This window comes from Octopus bimaculoides, chromosome 25 (assembly GCF_046866305.1).
Source record: "Octopus bimaculoides isolate indiv1 chromosome 25, ASM4686630v1, whole genome shotgun sequence".
In the NCBI taxonomy this organism is placed as follows: Eukaryota; Metazoa; Mollusca; class Cephalopoda; order Octopoda; family Octopodidae; genus Octopus; species Octopus bimaculoides.
The window spans coordinates 20,087,501-20,106,092 of NC_142952.1; the positions used below are offsets into that span (position 1 = coordinate 20,087,501).

Genomic DNA, 18,592 nt, shown 5'->3' on the forward strand with positions numbered 1-18,592 from the left:
AAAAAAGCTTACTTCTATATTTAGGATGCTTCTTTTGCTATTTGTATGTTAAAAAACTTTTTTTCTCTCACACTTGGTTAACTCTCCTGCTAACTGCTGAACCAGATTTAATAGGGGTTTATTCAGTTTTCTCTTCTCCAAGTCACTTAAAATGTGAAAGAGTCAGGTTTTGAATAACTGTTGGGATTAATGGAGAATTTTGCCTTTCACAATAATAGAAACATGGACCAGCAGACAAAATGGAAAAGGTGTTGTGCTAGAAGATAATGAGGGAGATGCACTGGAACAGCCACTCATGAGGCTCGCACTTGTGGATAGCAATCTCTGCCTTAATAGCAGTAAGTTGGGATATGGTCCAGGGGGCCAAGATCCCCAGAGGTCTCGACCATAAACCTGTCGGTTTAATATCCTCTCTACAAGTACTACTGATCAGCTAGAAACAGGGGTCAATCTCCCTCAACCACAGCTTGGCTTATAAAAAGGACATGTATAATTTAATCCTGGGTTTCTTGGACATAGGATGAAGTTGAGATGGTCGCAGACAGAAAAACCTAACATAGAGCTGCTTGTTCAGGATTAACTCGAGGCAAAATAAGTGGCACTTAAAGCTATCAATAGCAAAACAAAGGCAGGGGACCAGCAGAATTGACAGACTCGAGTATTTAGTTGCATGCTCTTTACCTTCCAAGTTCAAATCCAACTGGGGTCAACTTTGCTCTTTCAGGGCCAACAGAGTATCAAGTATCAACCTTCATGAAGAAAAAGTGTCAAAGCTTTCAAGTCATCAACTCTTCCTTTTTCATCCCACAATTGAGGCCTTCTGCTTCAGATAGACACCAATAGAGTGCTATATTGTAGAAGCAGACTGATTCAACATCTTCACTTTAGTTTCTTCTATGCAATTTACACTGAAGAAAGATGTAAACATCACAACTTGTTACATAATCTTCTAATGACAGTAAGGGGTAATCTTCACCGTCCACCAATAAAATACCAGATGAGAAAGCCAAGCATTTCAACATAGTCATTTATGTAAATTGTATTCTACAAAATATTATTTATCACTAACAGAAGAACAAATAAGGCATTTTTTTCCATATTCTCATTTTATTTTTGAATGTTTATTTCAATGAAAGTAAATACAAAATAAATAGACTGAATGTAAAGTTCATAAATCAAATACCAAAGATCTAAAACATTAAAACTGGGAAAAGAAAAAAAAGAAAAAGAAATATATATATATATATATATATATAATAACTGATAAAATATGGTATGCTAAGCCAGTCAAAATCCACTGCCTGAACTACTTCAGAACTGCATCAGTTTTGATACAGCAATGAGAGAAGTTCTTTAATTGATCACAAGTTCATTTTTATTGACCTTCAATAAACATTAAACTGCATTTAAGGGAAAGAGGCATGTATTATTATTATTTTTGAAAACTTAAATTAACTGAGTTGGGAAGGGGTATACGAGATTTTAACCCATAATCCAGTTAATTTATTGAAAGTCAACCAAAATTATTCTTATTCATGGCTTGAAATAGTAAAAACCAGGAGGTACCACATTTTATTTTAAATCATAATTTTCAAAATCCATAAAATATATAATACCAGCCCACCCAATTTAATTTTTTTTCTTTTTTGTTCTAAAGAATTCAAGCTGCAATAATAAACATGCAACACTGAGTGTAGTCATTTGAGTTGATTGAAAACAGCCATAACAATTAAGACACTCAATACTTGACAAAGCAATTTGCATGCTACAGGCACAATTCAGTGTGTAGTGGTTCTGTTTTAAAACACCAAAAGCAGTCAACATGCACACACACACACACCTAGATATACACACACATATATACACACAAACTAAAATTTTTTATTTTATAAAATTCAAAACAATATGGCCACCACTGGTTAAAATTAGGTCACACTTTGACCTATATAAAATTATCATACAAGACTAACACTTTTCACAATATTTCAATTAGTTTTTGCAATATTTATAATTATTTTGAACATGTTTTAAAATATTACTGCCCACACACCTTCATGAAGAAAAAGTGTCAAAGCTTATAAATAATTTGATTAAAAAAATTATATCATGCCATATACAGACTTCAGACCACTTGCTAAAGTAAAGGGCATTTTTTATACACATACATATATGTACATGCATATATATACATATATATATACATATATATATATATACACACATTTGTATATATATGTGCATATATAAATACATACACACATGTATATATATATATATACATATATAAATACATACACACATGTATATATATATACATACACACATGTATATATATATATATATATATATATATATATATATATATGTACATATATACATACAAACGTATATATATATATACATATACGTACATATATACATACACACGTATATATATATACATACACACATGTATATATATATATATATACGTACATATATACATACACACGTATATATATATGTACATACATACACACGTATATATATATATGTACATACATACATATACACATACACACGTATATATATATATGTACATACATACATATACACGCACTATATATATATATATACATACATACATATACACGCACTATATATATATATATATATACATACATACACATGTATATACATATATACATACATATATATATATATATACACACACACACACACAATGTATTATCAAACTAGTTCCTTAAGCTCCGAATACCTATTTGCGAAGAGGCATTCATATTCCTCGAGAGATCAAGGCCTCCTGTCATGTGGCGGGGTGAAGGACAGTGGGTGGGGGGATAATAAATAAAAATAAAAGTGGCTCCAAGATTTAACCACAATTTTTTTTTTTTATGATATCAAAATAAATTTGCACAACTCAGCAAGTATTCTATTTTGCACATGTGATAAAGAAAGAGTTCAACCTATGCACTTCTGAAGATGACATTTTTATCTTTTTTTTTTCCCCCAAGTACTGTCAGTAAGAATATGTCTGTATTAGACAAAGTTTCGAAGAGAGTGAAGGGGGAAAAGTTTAGCATACAATTGATAATTAGTTTTTGATTATTAAATAGCCAGGGGAAAATATACATGTAATAATATTAATCATTCATGATAGAAAAGTTAATAAAATCAAAACAAGATGATTTCTGTAAGGTAAAAAGTACTTATTTGTTACAGTAAAACATTGAGTGATGTCTCATGAAGAAAAAAAAAAAAAAAAAGAAAAAAAAAAAAAATCAAATTCCTGGTCGTACATAGTATGTTTTGGTGGACAAGATGAATACATTTGCAATGTAGAGAAAACAAAACTAATTGGATTTCTATTTGACAACTTTTATTTCTCAAATTCTCTCATAACAGAAGTTTTTCTCTTTTTTTTTTTTCCTTCTTTGCTTGTCAATGTCGGCAAAATATCTGTGACAGCCACCTTGTCAAAAAATGTTGATCTGAGGCACTACAATAGTGTTCTATGCAGGCCGCCCCTATAGATCCCAAAATGACAACTGCAGGTGATATTGTGGATATAACGCTTGTGAGAATGAATTGCATTGTTTTCAATAATGAATTCCTGGCTGGTCAGACGGAAATCCTAAAGGCTTAGCGCCCAATAAAAATAACACTAATATATTTTTTTTTATAATGTATGTGTTTATTGTATTTAATTTTTTCCCCAATGTAAGGAAAACTTGCACTTCTGTTACATTTGTTCATTTTGTTACTCTTCAACCCTCCACACCAGACAGAAGATGACAATATGTACAATAAAATGAATACAGTCATACAAAGTAGGGAGAGGAGAATTGTAAAGAAAGCAAGCAAGCCAATAATGTGGCTGCTTTGTTTTCTTCAAATCACACAAATCATGAAAATTAAGCTTTCACAATCAATGCATGACACTTAGAAATAATAATAAAGTAAAAACAAAACATAAGCCTATGTTAACCAGAGGTCTGTGAAGGAGAGCATGGTTATACTATCAATTATTTTATATTGCAATTGCTGAACAATAAATAGTGTCATCAGTTACAGGCTTCCAATGGGCCAATCAATTTTCCTGACAAAGAGGCTATATAAGCTCAATGCACATAAATCAGTGGTTTACTGGTTTTTCAGACAGAATGACTATAAACTCAATGTAGAACAAATACCGCAAAAAGATATTGTTCAAGAACACTGGTTCGATGGTTTTCTTGCTGGTGTTTACATCCTTTGCTGACATACATACATGACAGGCTTTTACAGTTTCTATCAACCAAATCATATTTAAAGGCTGAGGTTTTGGCAGAAAATACTTGCTTAAGGTGCCACGTAGTAAGATTGAACCCAAAACCATGATGAAGCTGTGTCTGTGCCACTTGCACAATTTTGATTTTAGCCAGAATTTGGAAGACTAAGACAAAACATTTCTAAATAACCAATGCAAATGTTTAATTATCCACAAATTAAACTAAATTGGTAGAAAAAAAAAAGGATTACATTCAAAAGAAACAAAGTAAAGCATTTTTATCTTCCAAAAATTCATTTATTCCCTGCTATATTTACAAGACCATACATACATGTCCATATTTTCACACATTCAAGTAGGGAAACACTTTAAACTAATCTTTTCAAAATTTATTACAATAAATGAGCAAAACCAATGAGATTTGTCAGAGTACTCCCTCCTGTCTATATTAAATGCTCTGAACCTAACCGTATAACTTGAATCATCACACAATAATCCTTGTTATTCAGAGCATGCATTAGAAGTTAAAATTAGGCTTGGGAATTAGCTAATATTTCTATGTTGAATTATCTAAATTGGCAATAAAATTAAAATAATTCATAGTCTGAAGTGTTCTCAAAAGGGGGAGGGGAGACAAACAAACAAGGAAGGCGAAGAGAGGGGAAAAAACAGTGTTCAACATTCAATATTTTATCAATAAAATTGGCTAAAAATGTAGAAAGTAACAGCAGCAGGATGTCGTGAATAAAATCTAGATCAATCTTACAAGGTATTTAATAATTTAAAAAACAGATTCTCAAAAGATAAGTTTAAAACATCTGTCATTGGAGAGATGTACCAACAGAAAATACAGTCTTATTTTGAGTTGGAAACTAAGCTGTCAAAGTATCTAATCCAATTAAAAGTTTTATTGCCAATTAGTGCAATTGATGTTTTAGATTCAAATCTAAACATTTTAAATACATATTTAGATATTGAAACTAAAGCTATCTTTAAGATGAAAATCTAATAAATATTAAATTTGTTTGTTCAAGCAGGAAGTTATATATTTTTTTCTCACAACCAATAGAAGGAACCTGATATTTGTGCATCTAATTAATTCCATTCATATAGTAATAATTTTCTTTCTTTTTTTCCTTTTTTTTTTAGAAAAATTAATATATTAGTAACACAAGAATCCACAAGATGCTTCCCTACATAGCAGCTCATATCACCATGTCCCTTCCAAACAATTCTAGCCTAAAGACTTAGAATTTATATACCTAGTATGCAGAAGATTTCAATATCCCATCCTTTCCTATACACTCCCAAAATGGACAGCCACAAAATATAGAGAAGAAATTTAAATACTTATATAAATTAGTTCTGATCTTTACAACAGTTTTATACAGTAAAGATTAGTTGCCATTAGAAGTGTGTGTTATGGGAGGGAAAGAGAAATTTTCACTTGTATTTTAATTGCCCTAATAATAATTGAATGAAACACTGAATTAAGACAAAAATTATTGCATATTAACTGTTCAGTTTTGTATATGTACAAAACTGAAGATATCAGAAGTAAAAGAAAATTCATTCTAATTTTTAAAATAAATCAAAAGTTGGGAAAAAATATATATAAAAAAAAAGGGAAAGAATGAAACATGCAAATTAGAATAGAAATGCATGCTAAATCTGCAGACTATGGATTTTGTGCGTCTTTTTTATAAAAGTCATCATTGCATAAAAATTGATGCTGTTGGCTGTACTCATCCAACCAGCAATTTTATCGGTTTAGACTGAACTTTTATAAAAGACCTTTCCTTTTTAGAAGGCATTATTATCCTGAACCTTACTGTATGTTTCACTTTACAATACGGAAACATTATTCTGAACTTATTTATTTATACAATATGGAAACGCACTCAAAGAAAGGCACTAATCAGAAACAGCATTGTACGTAAAATACTCTCAACAGAATCAATGAGATATGCTACTAAAGAAATATAGCTTTCTCTCCAGACAGTCAAAGTACATGAGAATTTGTTTTATAGCTCACTTTTTCATTTGCAAAGGGATAAATAATAAAACAAAAAATAAATAAACATTGCTAATTGTTCAAGTAAGCATATGATTTCACAATAATTCACAAAAACAAAAATCAAAATGCATTCATTAAAAATACTTCCTGAAAGTAAGTGAAATTTAAATAGACCAAAGAAAAAGTTTTTATTATAAAATGGTTAAGGGCACAGATTTATTTTAAGAAAAATCAAATTCTCTTCTAAAAGTTTTTCCTGCTAGAGATTTTGCACTGCATTGTTGTTCATTAACAATGATTATTTTGAGTATACTTGCCTAGACAGAGACTGATATCAGTTACATTTCATGTTAAGGATATCAGCTTCAAACCAATTATAATAACACTATTAACAAACAATAAGGAAGGGAATAAAATTTTAATTGTTTAACCTACAGGCAATTGTTTCAGCGCTATGCTTTGCTGTGTTAGAATGAGAAGGGAAACAAATTCATTGCAGACCTATCAGATTACAACTTCCTGTAAGGTCAGCAGTGATTAAAGAGCAACAAACATGAATAATGAATTACTTCCTCTGCATGAAATGACAATTTTTTTTTCTCAAAAACAAAACCTTGAAACCCAAAACCACTGCAAATAAAATAAAAGACTAAGCAGAGGGAGATGAGTTAAAGTGATTTTTTTTTTTACTGTTGTTTCTTTTAATATAAACCTTAAATAATAAAAGTATACAGATGTTAATGAAGAATAAACTATTAGAAAATAAATAAATGACAGAAATGGACACTAATGAAAAAAAAAAAAAAAAAAAATGATGGAATAGAGACATTTAAAGAGAAAGACTTGTGATGTAAATTTGTGAGGAGTGGGGACTAAATTGATGCTGCTTGAAGTGTATTGTTTACTTCAAGCTTAGCTTCCTTATTATCTTGGACTGTGTGCCAATCTATAGTGAGTAAAGGCCAAGCAGACAGGACTCCACAAGTTGCTCAGTTGATGCAGCACCGTTTGTGAGAATTCTTCATCTTTAAGCGAGACTTTGGACGGTAATGCTCCAACCACTGCAGCTGTTTTGCATTGATAGCACCTCTGCGCTTACTAAAAAATTAGGAAAGAAAAAAAAACACATTAAGTTTGCAGCCAGAATGATATCTTAAGTAGAATAAAAATTATTCAAAAATACATATGTTGTATGTCCTCTCCAAAAGTTACACTTCATATTACAATGCAAAATGCTATTCTTACACGATAATTCAAATTTACCTCTCTTGTCAATAATAAAAAGATCCTAAATTGGTTTCATAATTTAGCAAGGTATTTTTCATCAAAATCACTCAAATATTATTAAGATCACAAATATTTGTGGCTGCAACAGAAGTCAATAGAGTGAAAATAGATGGAAAGAATTTGCCTCTGGTAAACATTACAAATGAAAAGCAATTTAACTATTTAACTAATTGTGAGGTATAAAACATTTATGGACAACTGAAAATTCATAAATCTAAAGAAATCCATAGCACATATATAAAGATTTTCCCAAACCATCTGATCTGAAATTGCAAGATGAACATCAAGTACTTGACAATAAGTAATTTGTTGGTCATCATTAAAGCCATTATGCAAATTGGTTCCTAGTTTCATAAGAGGTGACAGACTTATTTTATTCACATTCCAATATAGAGACAATCCTGGTTAGTGATTCTACACAAACATCCCCCACAAATTAGAATTAGAGGTAATGGAATTCTGGATAGACAAATATCTACACATAATTCAAGATAGATTCTCAAAAGAATTTAAACTAGAAGTTTTAAATCTTAAAAATCTTCACTCTGATGCCATACATAGCGTACCTGTATGTATGTTTACATATTGGCATTTTTTAAATATCCAATATAAGCTAAAAAGCCCAACATAGTGGTTCAACAAGTGAAAACTACTGAAATAACATTCCTTGTTCAAAAACAAGTGTTGCCTTCAAGAAGGGCAACTAGTTATGGAATAATGCTTTAAGACTTGACCAACCTATGCTGGTATGGAAAAGCTGATATGAAAACACTGAAAATTTTAATGGATTAGTTCAGATGAAGTGCAGCACCTACAACCTTTTACTGGGCCTGAGACTGGTGGAGCAAAGGAATGAAGAAATCACAACTAATTAGTTCTCAGAAGGAAGTAGCACAGATCAGAAACTTGTCCTAATAATTGAAACAATAGACTCTATTTTAAAGTTACAAAAAGGACAGGTGGTGGCATTAAACTATGTAACTAACTGAATAAAGCACTCAGTTTTGGGCTGTTCCTTCTCATCTTCAAGGATTAGTTTCCAGAGATTATCAAAAATACCTACCCAAGTTACTATGCAATGAGACAATGTGAAACATGGAATTCAGTCAATAAATTAAAAGAAACATTAACAACCATACATCAAAACAAAACTCAGATGCTAAAAACACAATGAAATACTTCAACTTTCAATGATGATAATAGTAAAACATAAAAAAAAAAAAGTCACTAACGTTCTGATCAGTTCCACTGCATCTTCATATTTCATACCACATTCTGTCAATGCTAGAGCTACTAGTACAGGAGCCCTGAAAGAAAATGCAAGTTTGAATAAAAATATGGAAATTTATAAGTAAAAGAGAGTGACTAAAAAACATTTAAGAGATAAACTTTCTATAAAATTAAATAAATAGGCTTTCAATTTCCTAGGAATTTATAAGCCTGAGAAATTAAAGTAATCATTTTAGCTTCAAGTATTCAGTCATCTGCAAGATAGGTAAAACGAAAAGGGCTTCTAAACACAGGTCTGTCCAGAAACGATTTCATTAACTTAGTATTTTGATATAAGTGTAGGAGGTGAATTAGTCTTTGGCTACTATATAGTACTTCAGTTCCTTTAAAACTGCTAAGTGGAGAATGAATGTCGACAAAGTTATTGGTAGGTAGGCATCACTAAGTGTACATTCAGCTAAGTAAAACTGAGGCCATAAAGGTATGTCTATATTTCGCCCCACCCCCATCCCTGTGCACAACTGTCCCCTGGCAAATCTCTTCCCCACAACCCATCTTCCAACGTCTCCCACTCATTGTATTTCCTTCCTCCCTTTCTTCACAAACCTAACTGCACACAATTTGTCCCTGTTGAATTTCCTCCCATTCTACTAATGCCTCTTTCACTCTACATGTGCCTACTCATCACACTCCACCTCCCACTAATTCCCAGCCCACTTCACTTCCTTGTAACAGATATGCCCACCCCACCTGAGGCAGCCATAGTTCTTTTCTCTGTCCATCAATACTACCCCTGCCTCAGTTGAGGAAGTCTTGTCTTGCAAGTTACTTGGTGATCTCATTGCTATTGGTATGTAGAAAGCACCCAGTACACTGTAAAGTGGTTGGCATTAGGAAGGGCATCTGGCCATAGAAACCATGCCAAAGCAGACAGAAAATCTTGGGACATTACATGATATTTTGTGAAAGTCAGTATGTGGAAGAATGCAGCAGTTACCAACCCAATTATATAAGCAGCACTCCATTATAAGAAGTGTTTATGCCTAGTTCATGACTAGTATTCCAAAGATCTGAAGAAGAAACTTCTTTTACAAGGCAACTGTAGTACTAATTGTTGTACATGAAAAAGGAAAACCACCCATTATTGTCAGGCTTAAAATGTATGATGTGTGTAGATTTCAATGTAAAAGTTTGAAATTCTTTTTTTATTTTGGTTCACAGTAACAGAGTATCATTTTTGCCGTTGTACTGTAGTTGCTGTTTTACACTAGTAGCCACAATAGTTACTAGCTACCATTGTATCTCTTCATACCAGAATAGTAATACACTAACTTGTTTTATTATTGCTGATAGATCCACAAGACACCGACTAGAACTGTTGACTCTCAACCCTCTCTTGACAACCAGCTACTGGTCTATTTATAATGGCTGTTTCCTCCAACTTTTTACTGGGAGGGATATACAGTTTCACCATATCACACACACAAATGCTGGATGTTAAGGACAAACCTTAAAAGCTAGAAAAATTTAGAAAAACTATTACAGTGAAGGTGAAAATAGCTATGACAAATGTAGACCAGAAAAGATAGATAGGGGATCAAAAAAGCATACCTTCCAAGTCCAGCTACACAGTGTACAGCAACGCAGCAGCCAGGATCTTCTCTGAAACGTGCTTTTAAAAGATTTAACCAATCATCAATCACATCCATAGGCGGGTGGCTCCCATCATCAAATTTCCAATCCTGTAAAAACAAAGAAATGTCATTTGTACACATTTTGAACTATTGGAAGGGAGGTAAGTTTGTTGGTTTTTGCATGAGCTGGAATGAAATTTGGTAAGATGCAACGATTGTTGGTGTTCATTCAGAGTGTGACTTTTAGTTATGTCACTATCACCTCCCCAGGTAGGATGAACACAGCTAAGTTGATTACAGGTACATGTTGCTACACATATTTACAGGATATTGATTCCTGCTCATCAATTTCCTATCTCAGAACTGAATTTGTGCTCCACTGGAGCCCTATAACTTGGAGGTTACAAAGTATTACCAAAACTTTTTCTTGGTATGACGAGGCTAGCATTAGCCTGTTGATAAGCATACCTTGTGATTTCACCTCTAATCCCCAACAAAAATTAAAGCAAATATAATGGGCTTTGATTTTAAGTTTAACAGTTCTATTGCTCAGAATCAATAAATGTCAATGTTTCTTTAGCTTAGAGATTATACTAAAATATCACTGATTATTTTCTCCAAATTCAAGCTCTCTCTCTCTAAATCATTGAGAATAAATAAATTATAGCAGAAAAAGAAAGTCAAATTTTATTGGATAAACAGCATATGATGTAAATAGGCCATTGTTTTTTTTTTTTATTAAAAAGTTTCACTTTATTTCTAACCCAGAAAAAAAAAAGTAATGTCCCTGTTTTGTAGGTAGAGGACCTTTGAGAACTGTGGTTACATGTAATTCAGCAGCAGTTCAGGAAATGCATTATAAAAATCAATATTCTGCTAGTCTACACATGAAATTCTTTAACTGTGGAACAAAACTGAAGAAAATCTATTTTGAGTATACTTACATTTTATAGCTTGTAAGGTAAATTGAATGATAATTCTTTTTTAAATTGAATTTTTTTTCTGAGGTACAGAGGGTTTGTTGAAGATTTATGAATGCAGTATTTTACAAACAGATATCCTTCCTATCATTAACTCATGTATTTTCCAAGGGATGGTTTCATGTTCAGGTCCACAGCATGGTACATTATGCAAATATCACCTACTACAGCCCCAGGCTGAACAAAGTCTAGTGGTAGGCAGAACCAGAACACCCAGTCTGTATGTGTGTCTCTTTGTTTTAACACATGACAAGTGTAAATGTATATCACTGTCATCCATTCCCAATATTGTGCAAGACATCTATGTCTGGCCACCGGGAAATATCTCACTCAGAAACTGGTGAGGTTTAACAGAAAGGACATCTGGCCATAGAAAAGCTGGCTCAATAAATTCCACTCGACCTATACAAGAAGAGTAGATGCTAAAACAATGATATATGAGGTGGTATCAAAAAGTTCCTGGACTAGTTCTGTAGTGTGCCAACAGATGGCAGCATATAGTTGTATGCGCAGTGACCTTCACAAGGCAGTGTGCTGAATAACATCGCTGTCTTTACTTTGTAAGTTGCAAAATTTGTTTCTGTCTATGACAAAATCAGACTACAGCATATATGCAATCAAAGAGTTAATGTAAAATTTTGCGTTAAACTTGGAAAGTCTACTACAGAGACATTGAGCATGCTTCAGGGAGCTTACGGCAACAAGGCAAAAGGTTGTAAACAAGGTTTTGAGTGGCACAAACACTTCAAAAGTTAAAGAACTTCGCTGAAAGACCTGCTATGTGGAGAAAAATAATCAGATTGTACATGAGGATTGTTGGAAGACAATCAACAACATTGCTTATGTTGCTGGTCTGTTGTATGGGTCCATGCAGGCAATCCTAGCGTCTGAACTGAACATGAGGCATGTCTCTGCCAAGTTTGTCTCTCACCTGCTGACCACTGAGCAGGAAGAACATTGCGATGAAGTCTGTCAAGATCTTCAGCAGTGACAAGAGTTGGGTCTATGGGTACAACCCAGTGACAAAGCAGCAGTCGTCACAATAGAAGAGCCCTTCATCACCATGACCAAAGAAGGCATGACAGAGCCACAGCTCAATCAAGAGTATGCTCGTTGTTTTTTTTTTTACATCTATGGCATTGTGCATCAAGAATTCATTCCCCCAGGACCAGACCATTGAGAGTTCTACTGCAACGTTTTGAGGGAGAACATTTGGTGAAAGCAACTGGATCTGTGGAGCATGAAGGATTGGATTCCTCGTGATGACAATGCGTCCTGTCACTGAGCTCTCCTCACTTGTGAGGTTCTTGCCAAGAACAACATGGTATTGCTTCTGCACTCACCCTTTTTGTTAGATTTAGCACCTGTGGACTTCCATGTGTTCCCCAAGATAAAAATGCAGTGCAAAGGTTGCCATTTTAACACCGTTGTCAAGATCCTGAGTGAATCGCAGAAGGTCCTAGACTTGCTTACAGAAAACTACTTCCAGGCTGGATTCAAAAAGTGGCAGGAATGCTGGGACTGGTGTATTGCTATGCAAGATGACTATTTTGAAGGAGATGATGTTAAAACTTGGGTAAATAAGTTATTTTTTATTAAACATAACTAGCCTGGGAACTCCTTTGTACATCAACATATCTAGACAGAAGACAAAAAAGCTATTAATGTTTGTCACTGCACAGGTCTAACATCACGTGTGCTCTTAATTTATTCCACATTCTTGTTTCTACTAACAATAATGGAAGATGTTTTCATGGAATTTAAGTTACAACTTAGTTTGTGATATCCTTTTGTCACTTTGCCTGTCCTACTGTCATTTGGTTGAAAGGGTTAAGTAAATCTTGAATAAATCTGTTTGTACATTCAATAACATGTCGTATAGTACTTCATAAATTTTCATTGATTTGCTTCTCAACAATGCACTTATCAATGTAAGATAATGTATGTTATGTAAATTATGTAAACTTTGGAATTATCAAATGTATTGATAATGTACCCAAATGGTACTTAGCTCCTTCTTATGGAAGAGGGAAACCTAGGAAGTCTTGGGAATAAGTAGTGAAAGATGTTGAGATCCCTAGATGCGTAACAAAGGAGTGAGAATTTGTAATTTGCTGTGCTCAAGACCCATCCATAACAGCAAATAAGTTTTAAAAACATTTTGCTCATGCTTGTATGCACTGTCCCTATACTCATGCTGCTCCATCAAGCATTCCCCACATCTTACCTCCCTACCTACCCCTAACAACCATTCCACCTTCACACACATTACATTCCCTATTTCCTTGTGCTATTTGTTGCTGCCTTCACCCCACCACCACATGTATTCCTCATTCTCATTATTATCCCCTTCTTGTGCTTCCAGATATCCACCTCCCCATCCTCTGCCCTATCATTCCCTGCACCTTCTCATGTACATTACTCCTATGCCTTGCTCATCTCTTCCCTGAACTATCATTCCTGAGCCACTCCTGTCTTTCTCCACTTACACCTCATACATTTCACATGAAGCCATATCTACACTCCTGTTCATTATTCACTACATTCATCTCTAACAATCTGTTATTCTCCCCTCACACTCTTATAATTGCCCATATCATCTCTTAAAGGTTTTGCTCTGGCACCCTATCACTACAATCTTACACATCCCCAGATACTCTTACCCACCCTTATACGAGTGCAGGGTAGCCATGTATTCTCATTAGCAAGACACCACTGTTTGTCCCTGATATAAAAATCACCTCTCCACTATCGTCGTGAGGGCCTTTTTTTCTTGTCTTTTCCTATCTTGCAAGTCGTTTGGCAATCCCAATAGTGCTGGGAGAGGAGGGGGAAAAGTAAGTACACACACCAAATACACACTGTAAAGTGGTTGATTAAAAAAAGTTCTCAGGCCATAGAACCCAAGCTAAAGCTAACATGTAGCATTATGCAACCATGTGGCTCACTGAAAGCTATCTAAATATTGGAAAAGAATTACTTGGACACACAGCTGCAATGGAGACTATGAAGCCGTGTCCAGCATGAAGGGATATAGCAAGCATTTTGACTAAGTCTGCATGCCAGAATTTATCTCCAAATCTTTGAACAGAGCTTTGGGCTCAATTAAGATAGCTATGTGATGCAGCTGGAAACTGTTCCTGGCTGGAGATGGTTGCTGCTGGAAGGAAGATTCAGCATTTTGCCATGCCTCCGGAAAGAGTCAGAAGTGGTTGTTGGAGAACTATGACTTCACCAGCCCCAATTTCTGGACTCCTAATTCTCCCAGTTGTAATCCCATGTATTAAAAACACCAACTGCTCTACCTGCAATGCCAAAGTTGAGCTAGTGGCCAAGATCAAGGAGGTGTTCAAAGATCTTCCTGAGGACACAGCAAGGAACACATGCATCAGTTTGTGGAGCTGTTTTGAGTTGGTGGTAGAAGCTGAGGGTGGCTACATTGAGTAAACTGTTATCTCCCAGCCATAACCTAGTTGATATTTAAAAAAAAATTTTAATATTTTTTGGATGGGATATTGTTTCCCCTATCTTTTGTATCAAATTTAGCATGAACAAACTGTATATACATACAGGTGCATAGGGATGTGTGTAGGTATACATACATATAAAGATGTGTGTGTGTGTGTGTGCACCCTTGCCAAGCAGTATTGTTATTTTGAAAATAATGGAGGATTTCATAAAATTATCTTGTCATTATTAAACTGGTGCTAGGAACAAAAAATAATGTAAAATTTTGATGGACAGCTTTAATTTAAATCATTTTAAACAGGAAGTTTGTATCAGAGCCAAGGGTGGTTTCAGATTGGTTGGTATCAAAAGGGTTAATATGGAAAAATTTTAAGTTCTCCACTTTCAACCTACAAACAAACTGCAATTAGAATACACAAGACCCAAGAGGATCTGGGAATAAGCACGAGTAATGTGCAGGCAACTATTATTTTAATTCTAGCATATCACTAAAAGATATTCATCGTTTGAAGAGGAAAAAAAAAAAAAAACTATTTCATAAAACAAAACATTGCAGACAATAAATCATTACATATATTGACTGGAAGTTTCAAATTAACTTTCATACTTACATACACCTTGATTCCTTCTGAATTTAATTTCTCTGTTGAATATGTTGGTTCACATACTCTAACCACATCTTTGGCACCACGAGATTTTAGTTCCTGCAACATAAAAAAATTTATTGATGCCAATAACATAACTACATAAGCACAATAGTGTTCCTTAAGTAAATCTAAAGTTTTAAGTTCCCATGACATTTTTTCAATACAAAGATTTTAAAAATACTCGATAAATTTTAGCAACAAGTTCTAAATTTTAGATTAGCATGTGTATACAAACTATCATAAACTTAGAAGGTACTACTAATGAAATAAATGTAGTCAATAAAGTTGGTCAATGGTAATGAAATCATTATATAATGATTTAAATAAGAGTATTTAAAACCTAAAATCACGATAGAGATGGCAACAAAATCTAGAATCAAGGTAGATATGACAGCTAAACCAAGAATTAGGTCTTAGGGTAAACTTAGCAAAGACAATGGTTTTAGTAAGTAGGAAAGAAGATAAGCCCTTAGTACCTTCAAAGAAATGGCCTTGCATGATATGTAGAAAAGGAGTAGGTATAAACTCCAAACTCCATGCCCAATGTTAGCAATGGGTACACAAGTGCTGTAATAGAATCATGGGCAGACCAACAAAGAAAGTAAGCTTCGTGTGTGATAGATGCACTGGGGCAATACATATAATGAGCACACTGGAGACAGATTTTCTTCAAAGCCCAGATGGCTCACAAGAAGTAGTTGATAATTTTTGTTACTTTGGAAGGAAATGAAGTGAGCAAGTCCCACTGGATGTGCAGTGTGAGTGTGCATGAATGACAGTACAAATGTACTGAGAGAAACAGGGCATAAGAGGAATCAGATGTAGTATGCAAGACTACACTGGTAGACATGTCATGCATATGAATGAAGACAGCAGCATAAAGTGCTGATCACTTAGATGTAGATGAATCTTGTGGTAGAGGGAGACATGGGATGAAATGGTGATGGTTGATCTTGGGACCTTGAATCTCATACAGATGACAAAGAATATGGATGATTGGTGATATGCAGTTCTAAAGATCCACCCACTTTGCTCAAACTGAGTTCCGGAAGCACCACTTGCACATAAATATGCATGACTGAGTTATTCACTCAACTTCCTCCTCAAGATGTTCCCATTAACCATCCTGTCTAACTGCAGCTCATCCTTGATAGCATTTCCACCACTACTATACATCTCTCATTCTACTCTTGCATTATGCTTGCCTCTCTGTCTTGCATTTTCTTTGATAAACTTCCCAACCATTTCTTGTCCTTTCCATGTCGACTGTACCATCACAACTATTTCACTGCTCTCACCACTTCGTTTTGGCAGTCACTCATTCCCTACCCACTCCTATTCATGTATTATTAGTCATGCTCACCTTTTATCTACCATTCACTAGCCTCCCCCCCAACCCTACTCAATCTTTAAAGTTATTATCTACCTCTCACCCATTCTCAATCCCCCCACCCCACCCCGATACACTCTTGCAACCTCCAAACACCTACATTCCTGGTTCTTCTAACTTCATTACTTCCACCCAGACACCTCATTACTACCATTATCTCTTTCCAGCTCCACCTGATCACCCCAACTGCCTTTTCTAAAATATGAGAAGTCATGTAGTTCCTTTACAGCAAGAAACCTGTACTGCTCAGGTTTCTTCTTTCATACTTTAAACCTTCATCTTCTAGCACAACCCTTGCCCCTTGGGGTTAAGTCTTGTAAACTGTGTGGTGACCTTACTGGTGCTGATACCATGAAAAACTGCACCCTCTAAACACTGTAAAGTGGTTGGCATTAGGAAGGGCATCCACCTGTAGGAACCATGCCAAAGTTGACACCAGAGCATGATGCTGTCTTTGAACCCATTAGATCTTGTCAAACCAACCAGGTCATGCTAGCATAGAATATGGATGTTAAATGGTGTAAGTTTTAATCATAGATTATGAAATCAATTGAATATCACTTTAAATGCACACTTTTTCCAGCATATAATAAGTTGTAAATGAAGCTTCTCTCAAGTTAAATTCTTGAACAAACAGCCACATGGTTCAGAAATTTGCTTTCATTTTGACTAAGTAGCACTTTAGGCAAGTGTGTTTTTACTATAGTTGTAGACTACTCAATGCTTCATGTGTAACAGAAACTCTTCACAAGCCTTATGTGTACATATAGGCTTACTGGTGGTAAACCATACACTAGTTGATCCTTTTAGGCCAAAAGTTAAAACTCCACAATTTGTTCAGCCAGTGAGAGCTTTTATAGTTCTAGATAATGATGCCTGAAAACAAAGTGGGGTGGTCACAGATGACCACTTTCTTTAAATTGTATGTGATTCTCTTGACAGTTTCAATGATTATACTATAATTTGATTTCTGCTGATTTTTTCTAGATAGGAATAAAGAGAGAATTATAAAGTTGTAATGTTCACATCTTTTCCTCAAAAGAATATAAATGAAACAAAACAGCTTCAGCTTAGAATAATAAACAGGTTATTGAACTGGATTTACAAAAAACTCCACATTTGTCAAGAACATGACTTGTTTATATCTTTTGTTTCAGTCATTAGACTGTGGCCATCACCTTGAATTTTTAATTTGAATGAATGAATCAACCCCCAGTATTTTTTTTTTAAGCCTGGTACTTATTCTTCTTATTTTGTGTGTGTGCACACACACAAAATTTGGTGAAATATGTAGGTTGTTAGTTATGAAATGGAATGTACAGTGAGTAGCAAAAGTGCCAGTAGCATTGTTGACAATTATCCAACAAAACAATTCAGTAAAAGTAAGCAGCACCAACTGTTTGTGGGGAAATCATATTTGTATATTTTTGCATAGTTAATTTGCAATGATGTGAGCCATATAACTTAAATGAATTGTTTCTTTAGTTTATGAAATAGCTCTTTTGGTTTATTGCATTTTCAATCTTTCTGAAGACTGGTTAAATCCAAAAACTCAGGTATTTAGAACTTTATAACTGAATGCTAACTTGTGAAGATGGAGTAATGTCCCTTCTCATTCAGTATGCTATATTTGCACTTTGGTTTGATAATAAAAAGCCCATTTTATTGA

At 34.2% G+C, this 18,592-nt stretch overlaps 1 protein-coding gene across 2 annotated transcripts in view; it reads right to left on the minus strand.

Annotated features, from left to right (window-relative positions):
• Window positions 1-3,362: 3,362 nt before the first annotated feature.
• The window catches only part of LOC106882466 (protein tyrosine phosphatase type IVA 2), a 68,447-nt gene continuing 53,217 nt past the window's right edge, over window positions 3,363-18,592 (minus strand). For both annotated transcript variants that reach the window (XM_052976321.2, XM_052976320.2), the window contains 4 exons: window positions 15,498-15,590; window positions 10,416-10,546; window positions 8,807-8,881; window positions 3,363-7,385 (listed from right to left, as the gene is read on the minus strand). In XM_052976321.2, coding sequence (XP_052832281.1) covers window positions 7,277-7,385; window positions 8,807-8,881; window positions 10,416-10,546; window positions 15,498-15,590 — 408 coding nt within the window. In that variant the 3' untranslated portion in view covers window positions 3,363-7,276. The remainder of the gene's footprint in view (window positions 7,386-8,806; window positions 8,882-10,415; window positions 10,547-15,497; window positions 15,591-18,592) is intronic.